At 36.6% G+C, this 16,877-nt stretch overlaps 1 protein-coding gene across 6 annotated transcripts in view; it reads right to left on the bottom strand.

The window, feature by feature from the left end:
* The window catches only part of LOC126825420 (phosphatidylinositol 4-phosphate 3-kinase C2 domain-containing subunit alpha), a 684,289-nt gene that overhangs the window by 59,362 nt on the left and 608,050 nt on the right, over positions 1–16,877 (bottom strand). For all 6 annotated transcript variants that reach the window (XR_008788423.1, XR_008788424.1, XM_056101571.1 and 3 more), the window contains one exon: positions 16,363–16,468. Coding sequence is in view for 4 of the 6 variants with exons in the window: in XM_056101571.1 (XP_055957546.1) it covers positions 16,363–16,468 (106 nt within the window). In the remaining 2 variants the exon portion in view is untranslated. The remainder of the gene's footprint in view (positions 1–16,362; positions 16,469–16,877) is intronic.

Below are 16,877 nucleotides of genomic sequence, written 5' to 3'. Positions count from 1 at the left end.
AATTTTCAGCCACCTATTCTGGCGAGTCTAGGGTTTGGATGAAAATGGTGGTGGTTGGTGATGTTAGTGGGGGTCTTCCTGTGTCCCAATGTGAAGACCATAAAGTCGCATCTATTCTCTGGGAGTAATGGTCAGCAAAATTGTAACATATGGCGAATAAAATAGAAAATATACAACTTCGGAGATTAGCTCTATTTTCTATGATGCGGGGGAAGGGAAAAATATCGAAATGGTTTTATGCACAGCTCAACACCCTCTATCGATATAAGAAATAAAATCTTTGTCACCTCTTTTTATTCAATGCGAAATCATAAGTCAAAGTTGGTGAATTTTCCCTATTGTAAATCTCTGATTCTATATGAAATGGCCAACTACTTTCATTCAGGGTAAGCCAGCTTTCTCCGTATCTTCACCAAATCATTCACCCATGCTCGCTGGTAGCAGCAGTAAACCGGCTTGAGCAAAACGGGTCTCTTTAATGAGGCTTGGTATCCAATCCAAGATGGCCACGCCTGAGACCACAGAAAATTGCGTTTTCCATTCATTTTTGGCCATAGAATGTGGTACATATCCCAGATATAAGCCAGAAAATCACTTCCTACAATTGAAAGAGTGTACCAAGGATATTAAGGCCCACTCTTAAGCACATTACATAGCAATAAGTGATGTGAGAACCGAATGGGAGCTGATTTCTTGACGAAGTGATAATTTTGATCTTAATTTGTCAATTTTAGATGGAAAGGTGATAATGTGCTGCCCATCGCTACCGCCTGGATCTAAAACGGAATATTCCAAAAGGATGTAAACATCCACTGCATGGAACCACACCTAATGGGAATCCATACAAAGACCGTGCTGTGTTACTTAGAGCTTATTCCTATTGTATCGGGTAAGTGAAATATAATGCTATTGAAAAAAAAAGAAGAAAGAAATTGTGTCTTTGAAATATCGACAAAAGCCTTTTGTGTGTGCTGGACCACAATCAATTTAGCAGAAAAGAATTGTGCGTTACACTTGAGTTCTTGACTGCAATAAAATTAGCAGAAAAGAGTTTTGTGGTGAAGCTCGAGTTGATCAAGTAAAGCCATGGGCTTCAGAAGTCCTCAAACTCACTGCATTGAGTCTGATATAGCTGTAATACCTTTACTGACGGCTAGCTCTAACTTTGGCAGCATTAAAAAATTCTTGTTAATTTTAGAATTTGTTTGTTCTATTCTAAGTACATGCCGGAAATGTTATGCTGCCCATAATAAGGAAATGGAGCGTCAAAAGAACCAGGTTAGTTCTTCAAATAAAAAATATGGCATAGGGTCAAAAATTTAACTTCATCATAAGATCTTTTTCAGAGCCAAAAATGGATCTTGCCAGGCCTTTTAAAACTAAATATGTATATGAAGGATATTTCTATTAGGGGCCACCTTTCAAAATATTCTTAATATCAACCCCAACGTATATTTGCCATTGAAAATTTTCTTGTATCTAGTCTCCGAATGATGGACTGGCTGGTAAAAGGGACCAGACTAGGCGATCAATCGGAGACTTGATTTCTTCATAAATTTTTTCAAATTTTGATCCATGCAAATACTTAGGAAATAAGTTTAGTTAATTATTTTATGTGGAATAAGTTTAGAAAATTATTTTATGTGGTTTGAAGTTACTGTGGGAACTGATGACAGCACTCCCACTGTTGGTAGTTCTAAGTCATTACTGTCACTGATGTTGCTACCAGTAGCTGTTACAGGAAGAGGAGGCCGTATGTCAATTCCACTACCCAAAGCTGCAGATGATGTAGTAGCAGTAGATTGATGATGAGTGTTAGAGTCACTACCAGTAGCTGCAGATGATGTAGCAGTGGGATGGATGTCATCAGCCCCCACAGTAATGTCAAACCAGTAGCTGCAGATGATGTAGCATTGGGATGGATTTCATCAGTTCCCACAGTAATATCAAACCACATGAAATAATTTAGTTTTAAAAGGTCTGGCAAGATCCATTTTGGGCTCTGGAAATGATCATATGATGAAGTTGAATTTTTGACCCTATGGCATATTATTTATTTGAAGAACTAACCTGGATCTTTTTACGGTCCATTTCCTTATTATGGGCAGCATAACATTTCCAGCATATACCTAGAACAGAAGAAAAAAAATTCTAAAATTAACAAGAATTTTTTAATGCTGTCAAAGTTAAAAAAGCAACATAGAGCTAGCCATCAGTAAAGGTATTACAGCTACAGTATATCAGACTCAATGCTAAATTGATTGTGGTCGCGCACACATACAAGATTTTCATCGATATTTCAAAGACACAATTTTTTCCCTCTTTATTTTTGAATAGTATTTTATTTCACTTACCCGATCCAATAGGAATAAGCTAATGCTAAGTGACACAGCACGGTCTTTGTATGGATTCCCATTAGGTGTGGTATCATGCAGTGGATGTTTACATACTTTTGGAATATTCCGTTTGAGATCCAGGGTAGCGATTGGCAGCACATTATCACCTTTCCATCTAGAATTGACAAATTAAGATCAAAATTATCACTTTTTTAAGAAATCAGCTCCCATTCGGTTCTCACATCACTTATTGCTATGTAATGTGCTTAAGAGTGGGCTTTAATATCCTTAGTACACTCTTTCAATTGTAGGAAGTGATTTTCTGGCTCATATCTGGGATATGTACCACATTCTATGGCCAAAAATGAAGGGAAAACCCAATTTTCTGCGGTCTCGGGCGTGGCCATCTTGGATTGGATACTAAACCTTATCAAAGAGACCCGTTTTGCTCGAGCCGGTTTACTGCTGCTACCAGCGAGCATGGGTGGAAGATTTGGTGAAGATACGGAGAAAGCTGGCTTACCCTGAATGAAAGTAGTTGGCCATTTCATAGAAAATGAGAGATTTACAATAGGGAAAATTCACCAACTTTGACTTATGATTTTGCATTGAATAAAAAGAGGTGACAGCGATTTTATTTCTTATATCGATAGAGGGTGTTGAGCTGTGCATAAAACCATTTCTATATTTTACCTACCCCCACATCATAGAAAATAGAGCTGATCTCCGAAGGTGTATATTTTCTATTTTATTTGCCATATGTTACAATTTTGCTGACCATTACTCCCAGAGAATAGATGCGGCTTTATGGTCTTCATTTTGGGGCACAGGAAGACCCCCACTAACATCACCAACCACCACCATTTTCATCCCAACCCTAGACTCGCCAGAATAGGTGGCTGAAAATTGACCAAAAATGACCCGAAAAAGGGCAAAATTGGCCAAAAATCAGCCAAATGCTGTATCTCAATAACGGTTAAATTTTGAGATCAGCTCTTTTGGCTGTGAAGTAGTCTGGAGGAGTCCATAAAATCCCTCCCCCCCCCCCCCCCCCGAGATGAACTCGATCTGCCGACCCCCACCTTCCCACCTTCTGCATGGTTTTCTCGTGGAATGGCTCGTAACAGAATTTGCGGAAATACAATTGGCTTCTTCGTTTCACTCATATAATTGATGCATATAAATTTCTTACAGATCGGATGATAAATTATGGTGTTGGATTGTTCACATGGTGCAACAAAGTGAAACAAGGGCCATAACTCTAGAAGTAATTAATCGAAATTGCTGAAATTAAATAGGCTTATTTATGTCACTAATTTAAATAATGCAATTTCATACAGATCGGTATATAACTTTTGTTGTGAAAGTGTTCACTATGCAATCAAGTGAAACAAGGGCCATAACTCCCGACATAATTAACAGAAATAACTGAAATTCAATAGGCTTCTTCATTTCACTAATATAAGTGATGCATATAACTTTCATAGAGAAAATAATTGCTGACACAACCTGTTGAAATAATGTGGCTCTTGCCTGGGCCATCAATGCGAAAAATGCACTTCAAAATGTTTATGGGTATAGTCCTAACCAGTTAGTCTTTGAAAGAAACCCAAATGACCCATACGTGTTGAGTGACAAACACCCTTCTTTGGAAGGAATTACTGCAAGTGAATTGATTGCAAAACATCTGAACTCTTTACATGCAGCAAGGAGAGCATTTGTTGCAAGTGAATCAAGTCAGAAAATTCATAGGGCACTGTGTCATCAAAGTGAGGCCTTAAGAATGAGTTCGCGAAAGAATCATGCAAAATTTAAAAAAAAATTGCACAAGCGGTGTCGGGCGATTTTGACCAAACTTTGCAGATTTGGTCATTGGGTACCCTGTATACCCCACATGAAATATGAGGGTCAGCAAACTTGTAGTTACAGAGAACCAGCTATGGCCATTTTAGGGTTAAAAAAAAGCCATTTTTTAAAAAAAAAATAACCCCTAAATTCAAATATTTTCCATAAATTGTCTATTGATTTATTATTTTTTTTTAATTATTTTTTATGAATGATCATGTCTACTACTTCAATATATATGACTATTAAATTTTTCCGAAACCATTTGAGGCTATGAGGAATTTATTTTGAGACGTAGTTTTTGCTATATGCTAAAACATATAAATTTCATGATGCTATATCTCACCCACTGCAGGACTGAGGACAATTCTATTAATAATGGAAGTTGAGGACTACTAATACTAATATTTGGTTTTGACAAAATGACTGGCACAGATTTCTTTCATATTAAATTTGATGGTCGAACTTGAAGAAAATGACTTCATTTTTTACATCATTTTTCCAATAAAATCATTCATTGCCTGGATTATTAGGCCTGATAATGCCCCATGCAACTGCCTTCCAGCAACCCTCTGTTGGGCCGGTACAGAAGGTTCGGGAGTTCTACAACGATCAGTCCTTGGACCTGTCTTTTCTGTAATGTGTACTAAGAATTTGGACAACTAATCGATAATCATGGTTTCTAGGACGACATTCTTATGCAGATGATATACAGGTGATCGCAAGCTATTCCCTTTCAAAAACTGTTTCATTCCCTAATTATTCTGACATCAAATTGTGTACACATGACATTAAACATAGGATGAAAAGAAATATGTTGAAATTAAATCTAAATGAATTAAGTAAATCAGAATGACGTGGTCAAAATACACATCTGAAAAATACAAGTTCAAATGATGTAGTTGTATGAGATGCAATATTTGTACCATAAGACACTGTGAAGAGGTTAGGTTTCCTTTTGGGGTCCAATTTGAGCATGGACAGTCACATTAGTGAAATTTGTCGAAACTGTTATCTTTGGTCCAGGAACATTAGCCATATAAACACTTTATTAGCCAGGAAGCAGCTGCTACACTTATATGTTCTTTGGTATTCCCAAGGATTGACTACTGTAACAGCTTGTTAGTAGAAACATCTAGTGCCAATATTAAAAAAAAATCAACTTGTAGAAAATACCGCAGCTCGAATTCTTACCTGATCATCAAAACGCTCTCATATTATTACTCCTGTTCTGAAATCAATCTATTGGCTGCCAATCATCTTCAAAAGTCTTTTTGACGTATCGGTGTGTGAATGGCTTAGCTCAAATATACTATCTAACTTTATCTACCTACAAGTTCCCTCGAGTAACCTCCAGCCAAAACCACATTCATCAGTTTTGTTGCTCAAGATTAATTAAATTAATTTAATTGTATGCGCAGTGGACATGCTTCTGTACATGTACATATTAATATTATTATTATTCGTCAGGCCGAAGTTAGATTTGCACTCCAGCATCCAAGATGGCGGATGAAATCAGCTGTTCATTTTCCCATCCTTTGCACAAATAAAATGCGGTTTAGTAGCCAGTTATCCGAAAGAAACTACAATAGCATATTCCTGAAGCAATAGCCAGAGAAATGCCGCTCTGGCCATTGCTGGATTGACCTTTGATCAGTGGCGGCGCCAGCCGTTGGTGATTGGAGGGGCAAAGCTGGGGCAAAGCTTCAACTAGGGGTAGGGGGCCTCCCCCAGAAAATTTTGAAAAACAGGTTGCCGGAAATGCAGCCTGGCAGTATGTCAAATGAACTGACTTGCGAATCACGACGAAGCCCACTCACGAACGTCAAAGTAGGGAGTCCTCCCCCAGAAAATTTTGAAAAATAGACTGCCAGAAATGCTGTCTTACAGTATTCTGTCAGGCACTGATCGTCGAGATAAATAGATCTGCCCAGATATCGTTCGTGGCCTGATCACTAGTTTATCCGACTAGAGTATTCTGTCAGGCACCGATCGTCGAGATAAATAGATCTGCCCAGATACCGTTCGTCGCTGATCACTAGTTTATCCGACTAGAGAACAAAATGTTAAACGAACGGGCTTGCTAACCTCAACGAATTCCCCTTGTGAGCGCCGAAGTAGCGAGTCCATTGGGGACCTCCCCAAGAAAATTTTGAAAAATAGGAAATGCTCTACAAAATGCAAGTTTATGACTGAGTGGAGATGTGGGATTTATTCACCGTAGAAGGTATTGATTACCGAAACGTATCACAAATACTTTTTTTATTTTCTAAAATTATCGGGGGGGGGGGGGCAAACAGAGGGCAGATCAGATTAATGGGGGGGCAAATGCCCCCCCCCCCCCCTGGTGCCGCCACTGCCTATGATAATTACATATTTGAGGGAGTTGGTCTAATCTTCCAGTTTAATCAAATCGCTCCTAAGTAAAGTCTTTCGTTTAATCTGGGGTTTTCCCTAAAACTTTGGACAGTGATTTAAGGTATTAAAAACAGTAAAAGTATTGTTCGTCTCCAAATAGTATTGTTTACATTGCAGCCATTAGTTTTGTTTACATTCACGCAATTAGTTTTTCTGCAATATTCTGCTATGCACTGGTTAATTGGGCGTAATAAATTTCGTGAATCATGATGTAACGTTATGTTAACATATTTGAAACTCGGTTTAAACCAGAATGATATTGTTACGCAGTTAGGTATTGGTTGTTAATCGGACTATTGACCAATCATAATTTGGAACAAAAATTTGCTTTCACTACGGCAGTGTTGAGTGGGATTAGGTCTAATCAAACGAAACACTGTGGGGAGTATGCTAAAATAGTGACCTTATGCTCATAATCAATTTGTTTTTGTCTTTATGAAATATTGCTTGATTCGTTTGTCAAGTATAGACAGATGTATACAACTAGTACACTATTTAGTTTTTACGATTTGATGTTCAAAAATTCATCATCCTTCTACTAGACCATGAGGTTATATTGCCGAATTAATAAAGTGTTGAATAATAGTCTAGAGAAATTAATTGTATTTACCAAGAACAGCTCTTTTGGCATTTACAGTAAATTAAGCTTTTCAAACTTCATCGTTTGAAAATTTTAACGGTGTAATTGTGAGCTCAGTTTTCGTGATTAGATACTTATTGGATAGATAGATAGATAAATAGATAGATAGCGCTAGATAGATAGATAGATAGAAAGATAGATAGTAATAAGTAATTCTAGTTTTAATAATGGAACATTTTTTAAACTTGAATTTTTTGATGAAAGTATATAATCTGCGTTTATATTTATTTGTTTATTTCTGGAAAGTTAATTTGGTTTCAAGTGCCATGTTACACTTTTCAGTGTGTAAATAAAGCGGTTTATGTTTCGTCATTTTTGTTGAAAATCGTTATTTTTGTACAAAAATGGAAATTATTTACTACTAAACGGGTCGAGTGTCACCCAATTTTTTTCTTGATCTTAATACTATAGATCATTGCCTTTTCAGTCAGCATTCCAAAAAAATACTTAAACCCGCAGTGGGTGAGATATAGATAGAATAAAATGGCATACCTAAATTGAGCTATTTTGGTACCTTGCAGCAATAAGTCCCTGTACCAAAAACTGCTCCATGAAATTCCATCAAACTTTCCAAATGTATACTCACTAACCATATCTGCTACGCTATAAAGTTTCATTAATCTACTCGCCGTAGTTTAGTTGTACGAAATAATTGAAAAGTGGCCCGAAAATGATGTTTTGGCTTTTTTCGGTCTTAAAATTTCAAATTTTTTTCTACGCTCTAAAAATGGTTCGATTGATCTAAAATTGTGGCGGTGGGGTTTGGAGGGGTAACCCATCATACATAAAAAAAAAGGGTGAAAATCAGTCACCCACCATGTGCCGGTCCCTGCATGGTTCTCTCGCAAACGCATTCTTAAGTGGCTTTAACCAGTTTAATCTTTGAGCAGGGCGACCATGTTTTCTTTAAAAGAATTGACTCTAATAAATGGAAGGGTCCAGGTGTTGTAATTGGGAAGGACAATCATCAAGTTTTTATATGCCCACATTTTCATGTGGACGTATATTGTCGTCGCCCCTGTCCGTCCACAATTTGTTTGTGGACACTCTACAGGTTACAATTCTTATCTGAATTTGACTAAACTTGAAATATAGGTTTATCTCTAAAAGATTTCGGTTCTTTGCAATATTGACATGTATCGGATCAAAACTTCATGGATTATGGCCCCTGATTGTACGAAAATCACGTTTTGAGCTTGTGGACACTCTAGAGGTAACAATTTTTATCTGATTTTGATGAAACTTGAAATGTATGTTTATAATCCACGGATCTTGGTTCCTGTCGATATATGTGCATATCGGATCATAACTTCCTGAATTATGGCCCCTGATTGTACGAAAAATCCATTTTTCGCTTGTAGTTTCTCTAGAGGTCCAAAAATGCCAGACAAATTACCGCCCTGGGGGCAGTTTCACAAAAGTTCGTAACTTTAAGAAAAAAAACTACGTTAAGAAAAACTTACGAAAAAGATACGAATTATTTACGCCGGTTTCACAAAGGCCGGCGTAAGTTTTTTCTTAACTTTTTCTCGTATCTTTTTTCGTAAATACGTCACGAATGGTCGTGACGTCATGTTGCGTCACTTCATTCACACTTCTGTAAACATTCCCACGGACTGAATGTTGACAATGTCGGCATTATAGCCGTTATGTTTGATTTGATCCTTACCTTTTGAAACATAAACGACGAAATGATATATTCCTTATATACGCTAAGATTTAGCGGTGTATTTATGAATAAAATGCTATTTTCATGCCTGTTGTTTACATACGATAAGATTTAGCGGTGTATTTATGAATAAAATGCTATTTTCATGCCTGTTGTTTACTTGTTTTTGTTTGCTACGTCATAGCGCGTGACATATAGTACCATACTTTATTATTATTATTATTATTACAGCATATTTATAGTGCACCCTTTCATATATCATGTTCAGAAGCACTTTACAAAGTGACAATGTAAATCATACATAAACAACAAGATTATGGACATGTTAACGATTGTATACAGAGTCAGTTAAAAGCCTGATTAAATAAATGTGTTTTAATTTGTTTTTTAAAAGAATATAGAGATTAACAACATCTTAAACTAAATGGTAGATTATTCCATAAAACAGGTGCTTGATAACTAAAAGAGCGCTGACCATAAGAGACTAGTTGAACAGTTTTGGGCTTTAAAAGTAGTTTATCTGATGTACGTAAATGTTCGACCAGGTGTATAAAGTTCTAAAAGATCTGAGAGGTAAACAGGAGCTAAATTATTTAAACATTTAAAAGTAAGTAATACAATCTTAAAATCAATTCGATATTTAACAGGTAACCGGTGTAAATTATATAAAACAGGAGTTATGTGGTCACATTTCTTAGTTAAAGTAACAAGGATAGCCGCAGTATTCTGTACTTTTTGTAATTTATCTATAAGCTTTAAAGGTAAACCAACTAAAAGTGAATTAAAGTTATCTAATCGAGAAGTGACCAGAGAATTAACAAGTGACTTAGTGGCCTCTACAGTTACACATTTACGTATTTTACCTATATTTCTGATATTAAAATAGCACAATTTACAAATATTATTTACTTGAGCTCCCATAAGCATAAAACTATCAAAGACTGCGCCAATATTACGAGCAGAATAAGATGAAAATATATCACAATTACCAATTACAACAGGGGGGTTATCATGTGCAGACTTACTTAATTGATGCCTTGAGCCTAATAACAAATATTCGGTTTTATCATCATTCAATTTTAGAAAGTTCTTTGACATCCATTTTCTAATTTCACTAATACAGTTCTCAAGTTGCAATTTTGATAAATTGAAAGAAGATGGACAATCAGGTGTAAATGAAATATATAATTGAGTATCATCGGCATACGTCTGCCAAAAGCCGAAATGAAACCAAAAAGGCGAAAACAAAATTGGAACCCGGCAGCTCTCGGTGTTTTAATTGAGGGGGTTGAACAGAATTATGGGATTCTGAAAGGAAATTAAGCAGCAGTTTGACTAGGTCATCAAAAGACGGAGTATGGGAGAATATTTGTACAGTAAGTGTCGGTCTTTGCCGCGATAGGCTTACATACATGTAGTACAGGGCCTACTAATAGCCGACTGCATTAATACCATTAGCCATAGTCTTGTTTAATGAAAACTAGCGTACTGAGATTATTTTTCCTGAGCTCCTGTTTGTAATAAATTAAATACTATGTAAATGTTGTAGTATATGCTGGCTTACAACCGAAGGCCCACGAGGCCCTATAATTACTACGCTGCACTTCAGCCTGAGCCTGCAAAACCTAGGCCTATAGCCTATAGGCATACCGGTACTAATCCGACCCTGGCCATTAAAGGGAATTTTTATATCAATCGTGAAGTCTGAACACTAGTCTCAAATTGTGTAAATTTTACTTGCAGAGTGAACAGCGTTAAAACAAGACGATAATTCGTACGTTTACCTGAGTTTAGAATCAGCTGTTGCTTGAACATTAATGGAATGAAACCCTTTCCTGCAGACGAACAGCGGCTCATTTTCTCCCGATGGTGCTATGATGGCAACTTGTGTACCATCAATCGTTCCCACTACATTTGGGAAGCCTGCTATTTGGTGAAAACCTTCCTTTGTAGAATTGATATCTCCAATGGAATAGGGGAAATTTATTGATAAATTATCGTCAACACAGGTTGTTATTGCTCGTGAAACACGATAAATTACTCTAGACACTGATGGTACACTTACCCCATGTGCATCAGCAATGAGTTTTTGGAAGCTACCTGTGGCAGAGTATCGTAATGCACTCAGGACTTGTACAGGTGATGACAAGGATTTCGATCGGTAAGTTGCGGTTTCGATATCATCATTAATACAATAAATAACATGTAATATAGTGGTCCGATCAAGTCTGTACCGCGAAACTAACTCCTCATCTGTATGAGTGTCGAGAGGGTTTAATCTATCCTTGAATTTTCTCTCTCGCCGAAGTTGCCGATCCGCATAAAGTAACAAGGCGGCCATTTTGTCAAAGATATGAAAAAATTTCCAACTTACGACAAGGTAAGAGTTGCTGTAGACTTTACGATAAAAGTTACGAATTTCTTAAGTTAAGAATTTTAGTGAAACGCGATTTTTACGTAAGTTTACGTTACGATAAACTTACGCAAATTTTTCATCGTAAGTTGCTTTGTGAAACTGCCCCCTGGTACGCAAATATGGTTCCTTTGACTATTCGCGCATATCGAATGGTAACTTCTTTAATTATGGCCCTTGATTGTATGAAAATCGAGTTTTTAGTTTGTGGTCCCTCTAGAGGTAACAATTTTTATCTGATTTAAAAAAAAACTGTTTGAATATATCCCCGTTACACCTTAATGAAGGTGGAGTTCAAATCGGACTAAAACTGCCGGAAAAAATGGCCGACCCTCGTACGCAAATAGTGTAAATATATGGTAAATCTTGTTTGTGTACCCTGTAGAGACACAATTTTGATCCTATTTTGATGAAACTTGAAATACATGTTTATAACCCAAAGATCTTGGTTCCTTCCGATATTCAGGATCGTAACTTCCTGAATTATGGAGGTCACAATTATTATCCGATTTAAAAAAATGTTCAACTATATCACTGTAATACGAAGGTTGTGGACCCTAAGAGGACACCTAAGTTCTTCACAGTGTCTCATGGTACAACTATTGCATCTCGCACAACTACATCATTTGAACTTTTATTTTTCAGATATGTATGTGGACTAAATAAAATACATTCTGATTTACTTAATTCAATTACATTTAATTTCAACATATTTCTTGTGTACACAATTTGATGTCAGAATAATTAGGGGATAGAACAGTTTTTGAAAGGGAGTAATTTGCGATCATCTGCATAAGAATATTGTCCTAGAAACCATGATTATCAATTAGTTGTCCTAAATTCTTAGTATTACATTACAGAAAGGACAGGTCCAAGGACTAATCCTTGTGGAACTCCTGAATCATCTGTACCGGCCCTACACTTGGTTGCTGGAAGGTGGTTGCATGGGGCATTATCAGGCCTAATAATCCAGGCAATGAATGATTTTATTGGAAAAATGATGTCAAAAATCAAGTCATTTTCTTCAAGTTCGACCATCAAATTTAATATGAAAGAAATCCGTGCCAGCCATTTTGTCAAAACCAAATATTAGTATTAGTAGTCCTCAACTTCCTTTATTAATAGAATTGTCCTCAGCCCTGCAGTGGGTGAGATATAGCATCATGAGATTTATATGTTTTAGCATATAGCAAAAACCACGTCTCAAAACAAATTCCTCATAGCCTCCAATGGTATAGGAAAAATTTAATAGTCATATATATTGAAGTAGTAGACAACATCATTCATAAAATAAATAATTTAAAAAAAATAAAAAAAACAATAGGCAATTTATGAGAAATATTTGAATTTAGGGGTTATTTTTTTTAAAAAATGGCTTTTTTTTAACCCTAAAATGACCATAGCTTGTTCTCTGTAACTACAAGGTTGGTGAGTCTTATATTACATGTGGGGTATCCAGGGTACCCAAAGACCAACTCTGCAAAGTTTGGTCGAAATCGCACGACACCGCTTGTGCTGTGGTTTTTTTAAATTTTTTTACGTAACTAATTATTTCTTTCTGTAGGCTACATATTCAATTTTGGTTTAATTACATAAATAATTTAAGATATGGTACCATTGCTTGTGTATATTTTATCTATTACCCATTTAATGCAATTTTTGTATTGTTGGGCCTGCAGTTCAGTGTATCATATCTAAATTAATTACCCTTGGAAGTGCTAATTTACGCGTTTTTGGAAATCTACTGCCAAATCATGGTTTCTACTGCATTTTTTACACTACTCTACTGCATTTCAGCTCTAAAGGGTTGACGGGTCTGGTAGTCAATCAGCCACCCTAAAAAAAGTCGTTTACAGCTGACGGGACATCATCATTACTAGGAAAATGACGACCAGCTAGTTACTTTAACACTTTTGGAAACCGGTTTCATCCATGGTTACAAATCTGGCCAAAAAATTATCATGATCTGCTTCAAATGGCGCAGATTGTCACAGGACATCAGGAATCTGATATGTTTCTGATCCGCAGTCAAGAGCTTTGGCACCCATCTTGCAGAAACTTTTGTCACTCCTAACTTGTTGGCGATAATGTGCTCAACCTTCTCATGAAGATGGTCTGGTACAAAAACAATAATAACAGTTGCAGTTCTTGTCTATGATTCATTCAATGATTATACTTGTTGGTGGCAAAAGTTTGTTTCAACCAAATTGATCTATCCTTTTCAGGCTTAGAACTCGTAGACTGTATAATACAATATAAACTTTGATCACTTAATTACCTAATCAATCCAGTAGACGTGGTACAAGGGTTAATCAGCGAACTGGATGTATGAGATGTATTGTTGACGTTTGTGAAAGTAGAACGAGGGGAAATGTGTAGGGAGTGAAGTGCTGTAAAGGGATAGTTAGATGTATTATGAATGGTTAGAGTGGCTGTGGTGTTACGGTGAAATACTATGCCGCCACCGTAACACCACAGCTTTATGATTTGTTAGACAGGAGTGATGTAATGGGTGTCAACAACTGGGTATGCTGGTAACGTCGCAACGTAGCCGTGAAATATATATTGTGGGGGGGAAGGGCGGAAACGGAAAAATATACAATGTTGACAGTATGTGCCAGGCATGAGGCTGCGCAGACCGAGCGGCAGCTCGATAGGGAGTGTGTGGGAGGGTCACCCTCATAAAAAATTTTTTTTTTAAATTTCAGTTTTCTGTAAGCAGTGAAAACACTATTTTGGCATTGTTTGCGGGGTTAAACCTAAAAATCACATTAATACACCTATTGCACGATATTGTGAAACTAGCTGACGAAGACAGCTCGGGCGGCGATTGTTCGACTCGGGGCTGCTCTGTCAGTATCTAACAAACGCATTTAGTTCGCGTACAACTTTTAAAAACCGAATGTCAGTATGGTATTTCTCACATAATTGGTTATCGCAAAAACAGAGTAAACTGAAAGCGAGTAATCTCGACTCAAACCTATAGTCTATAGTCTACTTAAACTACACTCGTCACTAGGCTTCCTATATTATTGTTTGTGGACGGTTTACTACTCAGTGATAAGCCTGCGCCACAAAAAGAGGTCTCGCCTTTTATTATTAGTATAATGACTTCCTCATGTGCGGCAGGTTAGTTTGCTTCTAAAAACACTGTTTTCCGTTCCAAAAAATACAAAAGTAATTTTCTACCAGATGACCATGGTTCTTTTCACCGAGACTAGATAATTTCTCTCGGTGTAAGGATATAGCTATGGATAAGTTCATACAAGGTCAATAAATCCGCGGTCACTTCGGGTCACACTGTTGAGAAAATAAACCGATGGGTTTGTTTAGTAGCAAATCGAGCGTGAATCAACTGAGTTTGTACTGAAAAATTCGGTTTATAATTAGCGATACACAGGTACAGTGGCAAGTGTTGTACTTCACAGACTGTTTACCTCCGAACTACCTCCGCACGAAATCCCCGATTTGGGTACTTGTTAAAAGAAAAAGAAATAGTACCTGTGCGCATGCCAGTAAAAAAAAACTAAGAGTTCGCACATAAAAATGCCCGAACGTACCAGGCGCCAGGTCATCCAGTCTTTTATCAACGATAATCAAGATGAGTAGTAGTTATACACTCAGAACAGTCAAGTGACATCTGAATATTATTCACTGTATTTGCCATATTCCTAGTCAGACTTTTGAAAAATAGCGTAGGAGAGTGCACATTGTTCAAAAACAAAGTGTTACACATGCGTACAGATGTTAACAAAAATCGTCTCAGAGAGTTTATTCCGTCATTCAGAAGCAAGTAATTAAATAATGGTTCCTGACTGAGATAATTAAGTATTTGTTACAGGACAAAGGTTGAAACTTTAATATGACCAAGGACATCAACTAATTTTGTTACAGGAGGCCGATCATTTTTTCAAGCATTTAAAAAAAAAATATCCAAATGGTTATATTCTTAGAAACCAAACGTGGTCAGACATCGATTGCTGATGAACTATGTTTTTTATGGCAAGTCTTATCACATAATATGTTAAGATAGGTTGCCAGGCAACGAAACATACGCCCACAGCAACTAAATCGTCCGGGCAGTCAACAAGGGTTGTCGCATATTTTTACTTTTTTCGGTGATGAAACATTTATAATACACTAAAATCTGATTAAGAGCAACAACTCACGAAGTAATTATCAGAAAACTATTAGAATTTGTTTGGTTTTTATAAAGTTCTGCCCCATGCTAACGTTTTGTATGCAAAGCTTTTAATATCATGGATTTAACTGTTCAAGTCATAAAAATTCATTGAAAATCAATATACTTGTTCGTCTCAAGATCTTAAACTCTGTGTATCAATCTGAAGTCAATCGGATGATAACTTTAGTCTTTAGAGCGTCACAAGATTTTGCAAAGTGATCAAGGGCCATAACTTTGGCAGTAATTATTGGAAATCGCTGAAAATCAATAGGCTTCTTCGTCTCATGACCTTAACCACTGTGTATAAATTTAAAGTCAATCAGATATTAACTTTGGCCTTTAGAGCGTCCACAAGATTTTTTGAAGTGATAAAGGGCCATAACTCTGGGAGTAATTATCGGAAATTGTTGAAAATCAATAGGCTTCTTCGTCTCATGACCTCAAACACTGTGTATAAATTTAAGGTCATTTGGATATTAACTTTGGCCTCTAGAGCGTCCACAAGATTTTTCGAAGTGATCAAGGGCCGTAACTCTGGCAGTAATTATCGGAAATCGCTGAAAATCAATAGGCTTCTTCGTCTCAAGACCTTAAACACTGTGTATAAATTTAAAGTCAATCAGATATTAACTTTAGAATCTAGAGCTTGTGGACGCCGGACCGACGGACCGTCGTCCGACGGACGGACGAGGGCGACGACAATATACGACCACATTTCAATGTGGGCGTATAAAAATTAGCCATAAATATTGTCTCTTTGTTTTATTTTTTTTCTGGCCAGGTATGTTGTGAAATAACAGTCTATATTAATAAGTTAAGTCTATATTAATAATTTTTTCTCACAAATCATATGCATACCTGTGAAATTTCTGGTGCCTTGACCAATAAATATTCTAAAAACTGTTCAATTTCCACTTTTCTACTTTCAGCTACAGACCTTATATTACTTCTACCCAACACCATCCTATAATAAGAAACATATATCAATATTACATGATGATCTAATATCAATTGTCATCTGAATTCTGATTTAAAAATTCCTTACTCTTTGTTGACGAGTTTAGAATGAGTGCTGAGATATTTCTTTAATCAATCCTGGTAATGAAATTCATGGCCATGGTTTTCACTTTTTTGTGTTTCTGACTTATCGTCGGTGGTGAGTCAAAAGGTCGTATGTCGGTTTTTCAAAATTGTTCAGGAGAGACAAAAAACTTCATAAAATTGCGGCTAAAGACAGTAGAAAGGTCATCTTTTAATATAAACTGCATGTTAACACAGCGCATCATCTGATATTGTCGTCATAAAGGACATCGTTTTGCGAGTTGCATCTGCCGACTTAAGAGCTTTTGACGCCACAAAAAAAACTCGTCAAA

Source organism: Patella vulgata, chromosome 6 (genome assembly GCF_932274485.2).
Source record: "Patella vulgata chromosome 6, xgPatVulg1.2, whole genome shotgun sequence".
Taxonomy (NCBI): Eukaryota; Metazoa; Mollusca; class Gastropoda; family Patellidae; genus Patella; species Patella vulgata.
The sequence above is the reverse complement of the archived record's forward strand: the minus strand, read 5'-3'. Positions and strand labels throughout refer to the sequence as shown.